Source organism: Mercenaria mercenaria, chromosome 16 (assembly GCF_021730395.1).
Source record: "Mercenaria mercenaria strain notata chromosome 16, MADL_Memer_1, whole genome shotgun sequence".
NCBI classification, from domain to species: domain Eukaryota; kingdom Metazoa; phylum Mollusca; class Bivalvia; order Venerida; family Veneridae; genus Mercenaria; species Mercenaria mercenaria.
In genome coordinates this window covers 41,833,174-41,848,103 of record NC_069376.1, presented here as the reverse complement: position 1 = coordinate 41,848,103, position 14,930 = coordinate 41,833,174, and the positions used below count along the sequence as shown (strand labels likewise).

Below are 14,930 nucleotides of genomic sequence, written 5' to 3'. Positions count from 1 at the left end.
TTGTATAGTTTCGCCTGTTTACAGTTCTAAGTTCATTTAAATCGCCAAATAGCTGTCAAGTATAACCTCTGTTAACCTGTATTGTAATGATTACGCCTGTTTACAGTTCTAAGCTCACATGTACCACAATAAATATGTTTAGTGTATCATTTGCAATGGTTTCGCCCGTTTACAGCTCTAAGGTCATATGACTCGCAATATACATGTATAGTATTTAGTGTTCCTTTGCTAGCCTACATATTGTAATGAGTTTTCTTGTTTACATTTCTAAGTTCATACGAATCGCCACATGACCATTAAGTGTATTCTTTGATAGTCTATATTGTAATGGTTTCGCCTGTTTACAGTTCTAAGTTCATATGAATCGCCATATGGGCATTAAGTGAATCCTGTCTGCCAAACCTCTTGCTACACAGACTGCACTGAAATGGCTTCTCCCCGGTGTGAGTTCGCATGTGTCGCTTTAACGTCCAGTTGTACTTGAACCCTTTGTTACACACATAGCACGTGCTTTTTTCGTATTGGGTGGTCTGACCTGAAATATAAATATGTTATTCATTACCTAATAAGTCTAAAATACAAATGTTAACCACTGTACTACCTCAAAACTTTGAATTGCTCTCCTCTAGTGTTGAAATCACGGGTTCCTTTGACACACTTATTTTTTTCTATTTTCTGTACCAACAAGTCATGCATTCTTTAGGTTTCAGACACACGTAAATGTAATTTCTGAATAGTAATTATTATAATTAATTGCATAAGGAAGCTCCGAATGCTTAGTACGATGAAAGAATCGCATAAACATGAATTTTAGATGTTAACCTACAAGTCCAGAAAAGGTATTATTTCCCTTTCCCTCATGGGTAGATATAATTCACAAGATCTCTGATTACACACTTGGAGTTTTGTTCATACCTTTGTCAATGTCAAATCTTAACTAATTTCAAGGAAAATTGTTTAATGAATATTTCAGTTCAATAAATTTTCACAAAAATTAACATTCAGACATAAATTCGTTTCTCTGTCTAATGAAAAAAAAAATATGTGTTTCATTTCGTAAGTTAAAATGAATATGCATCAACACGATTATCAACTTCATATCCAGAAATATGTACTCTGCTTTGGCCAGTAATAACATCCCCTCCCCAAAACAATAGAAAATGAGATAAATTGCGCAATATCTTTCATGCAAAACTCGTGCATATTCCTCCGTACAAATCTGATGAACTCCTCATTTATACGTTCAGAATAGTATACAATGCCTGAAAATATTTATTCCAACTCATTGAGAGTGTAACGTAGGTCGTTAAAGTGTTTAATTGTACTCTTGTACTTAGTCAGAACTAATTTTTACTCATATTTTGACATTTTTAGTGTTAGATTATTGACACTGCCACTGCTTTATTATTTTATGTAATTTTGTGAACGCTTTTATGTTTTATTACAAGAAAACAATTATTTAATAGTATGTCTAATCTTCGGCAAAATATGCAAGTAGCTGACAACATACGAACTGCAAAGTAAGTGGGAAGTTAGAAAAGTCATTTTGTATATAATGTGCAAATGCACAATGCGAATATATCCTCCTCTTGATTTGTGGGCATATAGTTTGTTCTTGGCAAATGATTTATCCCATTTAAAGTTTAAAATATTGTGATGACAGTTAATAAAAATCTTTGAAAAGATCCGTTAGAAGCATAGAACTCAACCAATTAAGCTGCTTAATAGCAGACTCGGTTTGACTGAGTCTGTTCATGAGGGGTAATTGAATTTACAACTTCCTTCATGCACCATGGTATCGGCTAAAGCGGAATACTATTAAAGTGAAATTGAATGTTGTTCATGGTCCCCAAAGTTCAGAAAATAGCAACATGACGCTGACGTTCGACATACACATGTACTGACCAATTAAAACAACAGGGCGGGGCGTATGTTCTCCGTGACTATTTGATAAACGACATTGTGTCTGAAATCATTAGTCATCCACCTCAGATTCATGTGGGGAAGTTGGCAGTTACTTGCGGAGAACAGGTTTGTACTGGTACAGAATCCATGAATACTGGTTAGGTTAACTGCCCGCCGTTACATGACTGAAATACTGTTGAAAAACGGCGTTAAACCCAAAACAAACAAACAAGCAAACAATTAAAACACCAAAGCTCATATACTAACGGTTTAAACCATAATTAAGCAAACTACGGTATTTGTCAGCTTAAGTGCGAGACTCTCCAGCTATTGATAGGAACACTTTACAGTGTCAAGATCACTGTGACATTGACCGTTTTCCTAGTTATCCCAAAAAACAACAGAAGCAATTTAGCAAAGCATTCTAAAGACATTGATTGGATTTTTTTTCAATATCAAGGTCACTATGACTTGACTTTTAACCTATGCATCCCTGAAACAAAGTTACTGTTATTAATTGTTTATGGTCATAGGTCAGAATGTTATCTTAATCTTTTTGAGTCTCTACGTTCTTTATTTACTGACCTGAAAAAAAAAACAAAAAACAACATAGTTGTCAATTTCAAACCAAAGACAATCATTCCAATCATTCTATGGAGTTTGACAATCTAAGCCGTTATTTATTTGACGTCATTTATAGCCTCGATATAATTCTTACCGTTGAACCTACAGACCTGTTATCAATAGAGGTAATATAGTGACTTCGAATCATTGTCCTGTTAAGTCCGACAGCATTAAGTCTAATCATTTTGAAGCTTTGAACTACACACGTCAAAACAATTGCGGTCATCTTCTAGCTACATACCATAATCCTACGTTTCAAACCAAATTATCTACAGACTGACTGACAGACCGACCGACAAGTGAGAAAAAAAAAACAATATAGGTCAGCATATATAGTTTCATTAAATTTGTGGACCAGTTACTAGGGAACTTACTTAATAAACGGAAAGACGTGTACGATTGATAATGATACATGCGAACTTGTTAACCTTGGCTAAATTGTTCAAACACAATATGGCAAGTATACTAGGACCATTTGTGATAAATTATTTTAAAATCAGGGCAGCAGTTTCACACAAGAAGATTTTTTAAATTTCCACCATATACATATAGGGAAAAGTGACGATCCCCTGGTGGCCGTAATTTTGACTAATCGCAATAATTTGAACAATCTTGGTAGAGGGTCACACAAGGACCATTTGTATTTTAAAATTGGTCCAGTATTTTCACACAAGTAGATTTTTAAAGTTTCCACTATATAAATATAGGGAAAAGTGAATACGCCCCGTGGCGGTCATGTATTTTTACGAATCGGTAAAATTTGAATAATCTTTGTAGAGGGTGACATAGGACCATTTTTGTGAAATTACTTCAAATTCAGACCAGTAGGAGGAGAAACAAGCGGAACCGTTTGAACAACTTTGATAGAGGACCACCCAAGGAACATCCAGGCCAAGTTTCATCAAAATCCAATCAGTGGTTTTGGAGGAAATGTCATTTAAACACAATTGTTGACGACGGACGGACGACTTGACGGACGGACGGACGCACGCACGCAAGACGGATGCCGGACACAGCGTAATCACAATAGCTAACCATGAGCACAAGATAAAAATAATAATATTAATGATAAATTCTTTATTTAAAGATGGTAAACCGCATTAAGCTTTATACATAACATACAAATGTTATTTATATTTGCCTATGGTCCGTTTCAAGTTCCTTCTTTTTTAATTTGTGTTACACCAAATATTTCGGTTGGTTGATCTAAGACTTTGTCTTTCTTCTGAACTCAACACAAAATGCACAAACAATTGATAATGTCTTGGGATGTCAGGCGTGTTATTTTCAGAACATGTGTTTATAGTGTAAACATGTGATCAAATAATAAATCAGAAAGATCAAATGACTATTTATTAAATAACATGTTATCACATAATGGGGAACAGTAGTCAGTTACTTCCCCGGATTATGTCCAAGAAGTAGATTGGTCCTTCCTCTGTTTTTATCGTTGACTTCTTTGTAATTTTCAAAAGCAATATCTATACTAAATTTCATTGGATTCGAAAATGATTAAGGACAGGTTTTCTTTTAGTGGCTCTCTGCTAAATTTAGGTTTGATTAATCATTTTTATTTAGAAACTTACAAATAAAAAGCATATTTATTTTGACCAACCGCAACATCTTGGACAAAGGTTATAACGAAAAAGTCAGAGGAATCCAGCTGAAAGGGACCAATGTTACATTTGGTTATCCTTTCGCTTTATCATACAACTTTTTAATTAAGGGAAGTAACAAGCTAATGTTCCTCATTGGCTAAGAGCTGTACAACAAAAACCACATGTATTTAAAGCATAAACATGTGATGAAATAATAGATCAGAAAGATCAAATTACTATTTAGTAAATTACATGTTATCAGAGAAATGACACAAAGTTGGACATCAAAAACCACGATGATAAATCAAAAATGCTAAAAATATATGATATCAAAGTTTGATAACAAATTCCACAATAATAACTCAGAAATGTCAAATTTTATGTATAAAATTACACGAGATCAGAGAAATTTGTAACAGCAAATGACGCATCTCGTTTTCAATCTGTCTCTCTATCAAACACAAGTCCATTTACACGTACAAACAAAATGACAGTCACTCCATAGAGCAGACTTGTAGATGAAGATAATATAGTATTACACTGTATTTTTCATTGTTGGGGTTATTGCTTGCGCAATAGGTGGCAGATTTTCCGCCCCAACATTTGAGTTCATTAAAATTTTGCTTAGTTTATAACAATTAGCAATTTCAAAATGCTTGTGGTATTATGTAATTAGCACTATGTTATGTAGTCATTTCAGAGTCTGTAATTTTTTAATGGCCTTATTCATTCACATTTGTGTTGTTACTTTCTTTGAAATCAAACGTAGAAAAACTTCCAATGACCCAAGTGTCAGACATAAAACATATATTTTCGACTTTGTGGCGGCACGACAAAACTGTAGGAAGTATCCGGAATTGGGACGGCTAAATTAGTTATTGTAACGAAGTGTTTATATCATGATTCACTAATTTATGCTTCTAAGTTGAGCAGGGGTAAAAACTGAAACTTGTTTACATGTGGCCGTAAACAGATTATGATAGAAAACGACAATATCAGTGCAATATTGCAGAAAAAAGTGTAGAAAAACTAAAAATATTTCGATTTCACTGTTTAGTGTGTATTTATTTTTGTCAGGGGTGAGATTCGGTATATTTCATAGTAAAGCCTAAAAAATTCTTTGTTTCCGGTAACATGCTCAAAAAAATTAAGGTAGGTAGGTAGAATTTTATTTTTTGAATTTTTTTTCTATTAAGTTAGACTTTTAAGAAATTATTTTTGTGTTAAAAATGAATGCAAATACGGGGTTTATGCCTTTAGAACATCAATAAGTTGATTTCTAACATCACTGACCATGTTTGAAAAAAAAAGTTGAAAAAAATATTCTCAAAGGCCAAAAAACATTTAGGGTCGGGCAAAAAATTTAGGGTAGGTCGGGATACCGGAAACAAACATTTTTTACGCCTATAGATAAGTGTGATTTGAGTGCAGTTTATGGCAAAAATTAGCCCCTGCAAGGAAAAGTGGTCATAAATTTTGTCACAAATTTCAATAGTGTCACAAATATAAGACGGTGCAAGCTTGTTTAATGCTTTATAAACCAAAATACCATTAGGCTATTGTATTTAATCCTGTTTGGGAAAGTTAATCATTTAGGTTCACAGAAGAGTACCGGATGATATCTGGAAGGATGCTGTAAATATAAGTCGAGCTGCCCTCTATTTAATTTTAAAGATTTCCTTTAGAGCAGTTTCCCCATATAACAGTGGCTTTCATCGTTCTCCTGTTGAGTAATTTCTTTGAATTTCTAAAAATGTCAATTGCGATAAATCTACAGAATATTGTTTGAAACAAAAACAAAAATGATCCATAGACACATTCCCATTACGCAGCCACTTCGAAACAAAAGTTTACAGCAGTGAAGATTATTAACAATAACACAACAAATAAATACAGTAATACCTTTTAAATATGACATACTTGCCAGTGAAGCAGGCCAACTGAGATATATCAGTGAAATAAAATTCATATTTTCACTGTTTCAAGGCAGTGAAAATTTAATCATTTTTTCATTGCTATGGAGCTACCCCTTATCTCGAATGCGAAAGAAAATGAAGCACGATTAATCAGAAATTCTTTCAACAAGAGCTCCGCCTAGCGAGGCAATATACGCCCGAAGGGTTACATCAGAGGATGGGAGCAAAATTTTTAGAACTTGACTATTAAACCCAAAGGACAGGAACAACAAAGGGAAGAAATTCAAAAAAAAATTTAAGTCCACAAAAAATCCATCCATAAACAATCTTTACCCGGTACAGGTATGACACAATAACACATAAAATTGGAGGTACCATCTATGTTGTACCACAGGAAAATGGTCTCGGTTTTTCCCTACGGCCAATAATAAAAAAGTTTCAAAATAAGCTATTTATAGTAAATAAAAGGGAAGTAATTCATTTTTTTTATTGTAAGTGAACAAAAAAGGGATCTGCCAACTAAAAACAAGAGCACTGCAATGCAGAGCAATATACACAAAACAAAGTCATATATGACATTTGACCCCTTAGTGACCTTGAAGCAGTTCAAGAGTTACAATTGGACACGAACCAAACGGATATGGCCTTTGACCCCTAAGTGTGACCTTGACCTTGAGCGAGACATTCAGAACATGCGCTCTGAAAGTCGTCTTGGTGTGGTGAGCATTTGTGTCAAGTTTCTTTGAAATCCTTCAAGGGGTTCAAGAGTTACAGAGCGGACATGAAATTGCTAACGGTCAGACGGACAGACAGACACCGGGTGTATAAAAATGTATTTCAATAAGATAGGTCTAAAATACCTATACGAACATAAAGAAATATGCTTGTAGGCCTAAAAGAAATCTGGATCAACGTACATATCATTACGTCACGACATTATTACGTCATGACACAATACCCCTGACATTGCGCGAATAAAATGAGAAGGCCTACAATTTCGGTAAAACAATTGAAAATCATGAAATAAAAAGATTTGTTTCTTTTACATGTTCACTCATGAACACCACAATTTACATTTTCACTCTTGGCAAAATATTGCATTCACTCGTTAAAATATATTTCGATCTTACATTGAAACAAACTGATGTCTTCTATAGGCCTATACAACGCGAACAAACAAACAAGCGTACGCCAGATGAGCCCGTAACATTATAATCCCTACAGAATACAGCCAGGTTAACAAAGTAACTGGTTGCTTGGTCAGAATGAGTCTGCTCATTGATGGTACAACAGAAGCCAACACCCCTAACGCCTCTCATCACGGACGACAAGGGAACTCCTTGAAAATGTTGAATGTTTTTTATAATCTCATAGTAACAGAAACAAGAGGGCCATGATGGCCCTATATCGCTCACCTGAGTACCATTGCTCAAAATGATAAGATCGTTTCAAACCAATCTCATTAGAAGCTGCTAAGGTGTATTCATTTAGATAAAAAAATAAAGGGAGGTAATTTGTCATAAATTCAGTCAATATGTATCTTCACTGTTTGTCCAAGTCCATCTGTTGAAATTTCAGATCAGTGTCTTCATTAGTTACGGAGAAATACCCATTTTAATTTGAAATAAAGGGAGGTAATTTGACATAAAATCAGTCCATAGTTATCTACCCTGATTGTCTCAGTCCAACTAATGACAATAATGAAATTTCAAATAAGGACTTACTGATATAAATCCATTTCGATTACAATCAGGGGAGGTAATCAGATATAAAATCATTTTTGGATCTGACAGATTTATCATGGAATCCAAGATTTATTGTTGTTGAAGATATTTTGGAAGTTTGTATCAAATCAAACCATAAATGAAGTCTCCATATGGCTGCAAAGCCAAAATAGCAAATTTTGGACCTTTAAGGGGCCATAACTCTGGAACCCATGATGGAATCTGGCCAGTTCAAGAAAGGAACCAATATCTTGTGGTGATACAAGTTGTGTGCAAGTTCGGTTAAAATAAAATCATAAATGAAGCTGCTATAATAGTGCAGACAAGGTCAAAATAGCTAATTTTGGCCCTTTCAGGGGCCATAACTCTGGAAACCATTATGGGATCTGCCCAGTTCAAGAAAGGAACCGAGATCTTATGGTGACACAAGTTTTTTGCAAGTTTGATTAAATTCAAATCATAAATGAAGCTGCTATTGTGCAGACAAGGTCAAAATAGCTAATTCTGGCCCTTTCAGGGGCAATAACTCTGGAACCCATAATAGAATCTAGCCAGTTCAAGAAAGGAACCGAGATCTTATGGTGATACAAGTTGTGTGCAAGTTTGGTTAAAATCATATCATAAATGAAGCTGCTATTATGCAGACAAGGTCAAAATAGCTAATTTTGGCCCTTTCAGGGGCCATAACTCTGGAACCCATAATGGGATCTGGCCAGTTCAAGAAAGGAACCGAGATCTTATGGTGATACAAGTTGTGTGCAAGTTTTGTTAAAATAAAATCATAAATGAAACTGTCGTGCAGACAAGAAATTGTTGACGGACGCACAGACGACGGACGAAGGGTGATCACAAAAGCTCACCTTGTCACTATGTGACAGGTGAGCTAAAAAGAATTAATAATCTTTTGTAAGAGTACGTTAATATGTTTAATGAAGCAAGTTTGCCCATTGTCAAATACGATCAAGATAATTTCAGTCATATACATTCCGTGTAAGACCAGTGAAGATGCTTCCTAAAATATGCTAACTTTATCTATGTGAAAATTACAATTTTTAACTAAATGAAGCTGGAATTGCAAAAGAAAAATCTTGCATGTTTTCAAGATTCTACGAGATATTTTAGCTATAAACATTCAAATTTAATTATACCAAAATGCTATAAAAAGGTAACCAACGTGTTCCATAAAAATGCTTGACGAACGAAAACTGAAAAATTGACAGATTCCAATGTATCTACATTTAATAATGCTTTCAAAAACATTGGTTATCAAAGTAACTGAATGCTAGGCGATGTCATCAGGGTACTTTGCAAACTTGACTTGGTATTCAATAATTAATAACTGATACGGTGAAGCCATGATTGATTCTATGGAGTACAATCAAATGGATAACATTTTTTCACATCATCTTTTCGTCACAAATATTCGCTTTGCTGACGGGCGTTTTGACACTCCTCTTCTATTTCGTTGTCTTAGCTCGTCTACAAACACATAACGGAAGGATATTTTTACAACCAACTGATGAGCCTTTACATCAGTGACCTTATGTCAGTTTCACTTTCCAATGCTCTATCTTGTTACCTTTTGTCAACATGTCGACTGAAAACCTGCTACTTTTCCCAAGTTTCTGTGCTTCTATGTACCGTACATTTAGTGTATCGTCCGAAGGAAACATGTTCATACAGTAAAGCTTAAGTAGCTAATCTTCACAAATTGCCATAATTCTATTAAGAGCATCCAGCCTAACAAACTTAACTGTACTAGAATCGTTCTCATATTTACAATTCAAAGTTCATATGAATCGCCATATGGCTAAGTTCATATGAATCGCCATAATATTATGGCCTGCTTACCATCGACATACGCTATTCAGTGAACCCTTTTTTTTTCAGTCTGTACTGTAACGGTTTCGCCAGTTAACAATGCTAAGGTCAAATGATTCGCAATATGGTTGTTAGTTTAAGCTTAACGGTTGTTAAATGCATCTTTTTTTAGTCTGTATTGTTACGTCTTCGCCTTTTTTCAAATTTATAGTCAAATGAAACTCCATATGTTTATTAAGTGTATCTTTTTAGCCTACATGGTAATGGATTTGCCTGTTTACAGTTCAAAGTTCATATGAATTGTCACATCGTCATTAACTGTATTCTTTGTTAGTCTTTACTGTAATGGTTTTGCCTGTTTACAGTTCTAAGTTCATATGAATCGCCATATGGCTGTTAAGTGTATCCTGTCTACCAAACCTTTTGCTACACAAACTGCACTGAAATGGCTTCTCCCCGGTGTGAGTTCGCATGTGTCTCCTTAACGACCAGTTGTCCTTGAATCCTTTGTTACACACATAGCACGTCGTTTGTGGGATTTTGGTGACCTGACCTGAAATATAAAAATTCGTTATACATTATCTGATACTAGTACATCTAAAATACAAACATTATCCAGTATTATGTCTTAAAACTAAATACATTTTCTATGATTTCCTGTAAAATATTACTTCCTCATTCCTATTATTGTCTGTATCAACAGGCAGCTAATTAAAGTATAAATTATCATTCTTAAGGTTTCTCGTTGTAAGACACATGAATATGTGATTTCTTAATTATCTTAAGTTATTGTATCGGGAAGCCCCTGAACATCTGTGTCATGCTCGTTTCGTACACATATATTCTGGATGATAACCAACTCATTCTGAAACAGAGAATATTACACGAGTGTCTTGTCATATTGAATTTATTAAACGAGTTGAATGAAATAGTAAAATGCGAGGTTCTGTCGAGCATTTTATCAATTTTATTTAATAAGTTTAATAAATTCAATGTGGAAAGTCAAAAATGTAATATTCTTTTTATCACATTTTAGTTTTTCCTGTCGAAACATCAAAATTTCTACTTTCTTTAACTATTATAAACAAGTCAATTTGACCAAAGTTTCGTTTCCTATACTATAAACGACGTCGACGTCAAACCCTTCTTACACTAGTGTATTATCATTTTTAGCTCATCTGATTTTTTGGGGAAAAAGATGATGAGTTATTGTCATCACTTGATCGGTGTCGGCGTCGGCGTCGGCGTTGCCTGGTTAAGTTTTATGTTTAGATCAGCTTTTCTCCTATCAAAGGTATTGCTTTGAAACTTGCAACACTTGTTCACAATCATAAGCTGACCCTGTACAACAAGAAACATAACTCTGCCCTGCTTTTTGCAAGAATTATGGCCCCTTTTGGACTTAGAAAATATCAGATTTATTGGTTAAGTTTTATGTTTAGGTAAACGTTTCTCCTAAACTATCAAAACTATTGCTTTGATACTTTCAACTGTTGTTCACCATCATAAGCTGACTCTGTACATCAAGAAACATAACTCCATCCTGCTTTTTGCAAGAATTATGGCCCTTTTTGGACTTAGAAAATCATGGGTAGGACAATTTTTCTATTATACAAAAAAATCATATGAGTGTCAGCACCCGCAAGGCGGTGCTCTTGTTACGTAATGGCTTTATTACACTCTAGTAACACATCAAACATGTGATAAAATGGATAAAGAAGTTATCATTGCTAGGATGGGTTTAAGGTATTGGACCCATAATAGAGTATCTCCTTTTTGAAGAGTATTCAATTCCTACCATAAACCTACTTTGACTGCAATTTTCAGGGGGGCGTAGGTTCAAACCCCACTGGGACCAAATTTTTTTTCTCCATGTTTTCCTTTTTTTCTAGTAAGTTTTTACTTCTTTCAAGACTAATTATGGATGAATTGTACAAAAGTGGAAAATTTTCATTTTATAAGCGATTTTTTGCTGTTCAATGTGAATTTACCTCTGAATCAGGAGGGGTAGAGTTAGACATCTTTAAAAATATTGAGTTACGCGCGGTAAAAGTTCTCTATTTTGCCTTCATTCTTTAGATTACATGTTGTGGAAGAAATGCAGGTAGGTTTTACTATTGCCCCAAGGTTATTTTTTAATGAAGTGAGTAAAATTCAAAACAGACCCACCGGATTCGACCTTAATTTTTCAATGTTGGAGTTAGAATTCTGTCTCATTAAATCTGTTTACTTGAGGCACCCTAGACAAAAATGATTTTTAAAGTTTTATTTTGTGTTTTATAATTGTTTAACAATAGTTTGATGTTTCTTTTATCAAAATTAATGTTGTAATGAATTCTCTGCAAACGTTTTAGATAGTGGCCATCACATTGAATTTAGTCTTCTTCCTGAGCGTGAGGAAATACCATAAATTATACAAAATTTACAAAAAACGGCACGGTAAAAGTTGTTTAAAATTTGCAACACAGTGTGAAACATGGTCAACTTTAAGAATATACCAAGCAAATGCCATTTTTAAAACATTACTATTAGGGGTCCAATACCTTAATATAATGTGCAAATACACAATGCGAACAAGTAATAGTTTGTGGGTGTAAAGGTTGTCATTAGAAGCTAATTTATCACCTTTTAATGATTTTAATATATAAAAAACATAAATAAATGATGACGTCTGGTGTTAGAATAATAGAACACTTTATGAGAAAAACTCTTTGGATGTACAAATGTACATTATAAAATCAATTTTAAGCCTACGTATCAAGAACAGCTTCAGTTTTAAGCAAGTTACTAACTATATCTTAGTTGGACAACCAAGATATGAAATCAAATTTAAGAGAAACAAGGAGCTGCGTTCAATAAACGCTTGATGCCCCCAGTTGCATCCTTGTCGATAGATTTTTTTTTTGCACCCAAGTCCAAAACGAGATCAAGGTCAAGGTCAAACTGAGGTCAGGGGATGTTTGAAGATGAGGAATGGTCACAGTTTACATCTGTATTAGTATCAATTAATTCTTGTAAGGGGTATTGATGCCAGACAAAACGGTCCCATTTGGTTAACCAAGAGATGGCCCATATAAAGCAACCGAAGTCCAAAATGAGGTCAACGTCATGGTCAAACTGAGGTCAGGTGATGTCTGAAGATGAGGAATGGACACAGGTTACATCTGCATTAGTATCAAGTCATTCTAGTAAGGGGTATTGATGCTAGACGAAACGATCCCATTTTGTTAACCTCGTACGGACGGACAGACGGACGGACGAACGTACGGACAAGAGCAAATCTATATGCCCCCACCACTCATGGGGGCACAAAAAACTCCAGTGAAATTTTGCTGGCATTAAGTGCTTAATGGACACACAAGGGTGAAAATGATCATTTGTTAAAGTTTTAAACAAATCGGTTACTTTGCCAAAATCCCAATTAATATGAGTATCAAGTGTAACAAGTGTATGAAGTGTGATGCCCATATATTCACGTGCTCTGTAGTTTAGTATCCAAAACCATTTTATCTATTTTTACGGGGTTTAACGTCACATCGACACAGTTATAGGTCATACGGCAACTTTAAGCTTTTGATTCTAGAGGAACTAGGTAGAACCGTCGACCTTCCTTAAGCCACATGGATTTACTCTCACACATAAAAAGAATTCAACGCTCCAAGCGAGGCTGGAAACAACATCGGTGAGGAGCAAGTGATTCGAAGTCAGCAATCTTAACCACTTGACAATGGATCGCCACTTAAACCATTTTAGTGTCACTGTGACGTTGAAATTTGATCTACTCATCCCATAAAACAAAAGAGTAAGAGGTCATTTACCAAGCTATGGAATCTGATGGATGTAACCCCGCTTGACAAGAAACAGTTTTCTGTCTCAATGCCACTATTGACAACAGGAATGTACCAGTCAAGTCACTGTGGACAACATAAATGTACATGTACCAGTCAAAAGCGAAATAGTAATTTAGTACAACAGTCACCAGCATACTGAACCCCCTGAATCTCCCATGTTGTACACGAGTGCTTACTTATTTTTAACAGTTCTATCACATATCTATATCCAGGCATTAGAAGCCTTCACACATGTCAGATGATATTCACCCGCGGTCAATTTGAAATTTGATATATTAAAAATCTGGTTACCAAGACAAAATACTAATATAACATTTACCATATTAAAAAAGAAATTTATAAGCACATTTATACTAAGAATTGATATGAAATTTATCCTACCCTCATACAAGATAAAGCATAAAATCGGCCTGCCTAATAAACTGTGCTTTATCTAGTCAGTGTCAAGATATCACTTTTGCGGGAATTTTTGAAAACACATATTTTATCAAAATTTTGCATTGAAACCGTCACCATTGTATTGGAAATGCTTGAACTTAGAAAATGAGTGGTCAAATTATAAATTTTTATCCAGAAACAAAAATGTTATTGCTATTTTTCACTTTTAGAGCACTTCAGCCGGAAATTTTGAAAAAAATTTCATAGAAACCGTTATCATTGTATTGAAAATGTTCTAACTAAGAAAATAAGTGGTAATATCAAAAGTTTTTATCCAGAAACAAACAAGTTATTGCAATTTTTCAATTTTATCCACAAACAGAATTGCACTTGCAAACGTCGTATTTGACGTCAAGTCCGCGCGCTGTTGCTCTTTCCAACGACTTTTTTCCCTATTTTCTGAACAGATAGGATAAATAGAATATTAGATTACTGTCTGAAAAAATTAAATTTATTAGGCTAATATATTTTCTTCGACTCGCCTAATAAATTTAAATTTATCAGACAGTAACCTAATATTCTCTATATAATAACAATATCATTACTTTAGGAAATAAAATATTTTATAGCAGCTATTCTATAGAAATATGATGCAGGTGAGTAGAACGGTTCAATAACAGAACACATCATGTCTCGTGTCGTAACCAGAAAAGATCACATTTCCATGATTTCATTTGTCTGTTTTCTAACTGATTCATATTGTTTAAATATGCCAGCTGATACCAACTAAGGTAAAACATGAAATTTTACTGTAACCTAAAAAAATAAATAGTGTTTTTTTTATATACAGTGAAACACCGCTCGCTCGAGCATCGATGACTCGAGCACCCGGGCTCGCTCGAGCAATTCATGTGGTCCCGGCCGATTTCCTTCTATTTTCTACGTGAAATTACCATGGCTGGGTCGAGCATCGATAACTCGATCGCTCGAGCATGACACCTGGTCCCTGTGTATTAATTTACTCTTTGTTGCTTATGGCAAATTCGAGCAGAGGTGTCAAAATTTTTCACACCTTCGGCTGTCAGAATGTATCGGTTAATTTAAAACTTTCCC

The 14,930-nt window shown here is 34.6% G+C and overlaps 1 protein-coding gene across 2 annotated transcripts in view; it reads right to left on the bottom strand.

The window, feature by feature from the left end:
- Positions 1-202: 202 nt before the first annotated feature.
- The window catches only part of LOC123539568 (zinc finger protein 768-like), a 129,605-nt gene continuing 114,877 nt past the window's right edge, over positions 203-14,930 (bottom strand). Inside the window, exon 5 of one of the 2 annotated variants that reach the window (XM_053526835.1) lies at positions 203-535. In XM_053526835.1, the coding sequence (XP_053382810.1) occupies positions 342-535 (194 nt within the window). In that variant the 3' untranslated portion in view covers positions 203-341. Of the gene's footprint in view, positions 536-9,932; positions 10,142-14,930 lie in introns of those variants that run through there. The other variant, XM_053526836.1, reaches the window with a different exon arrangement.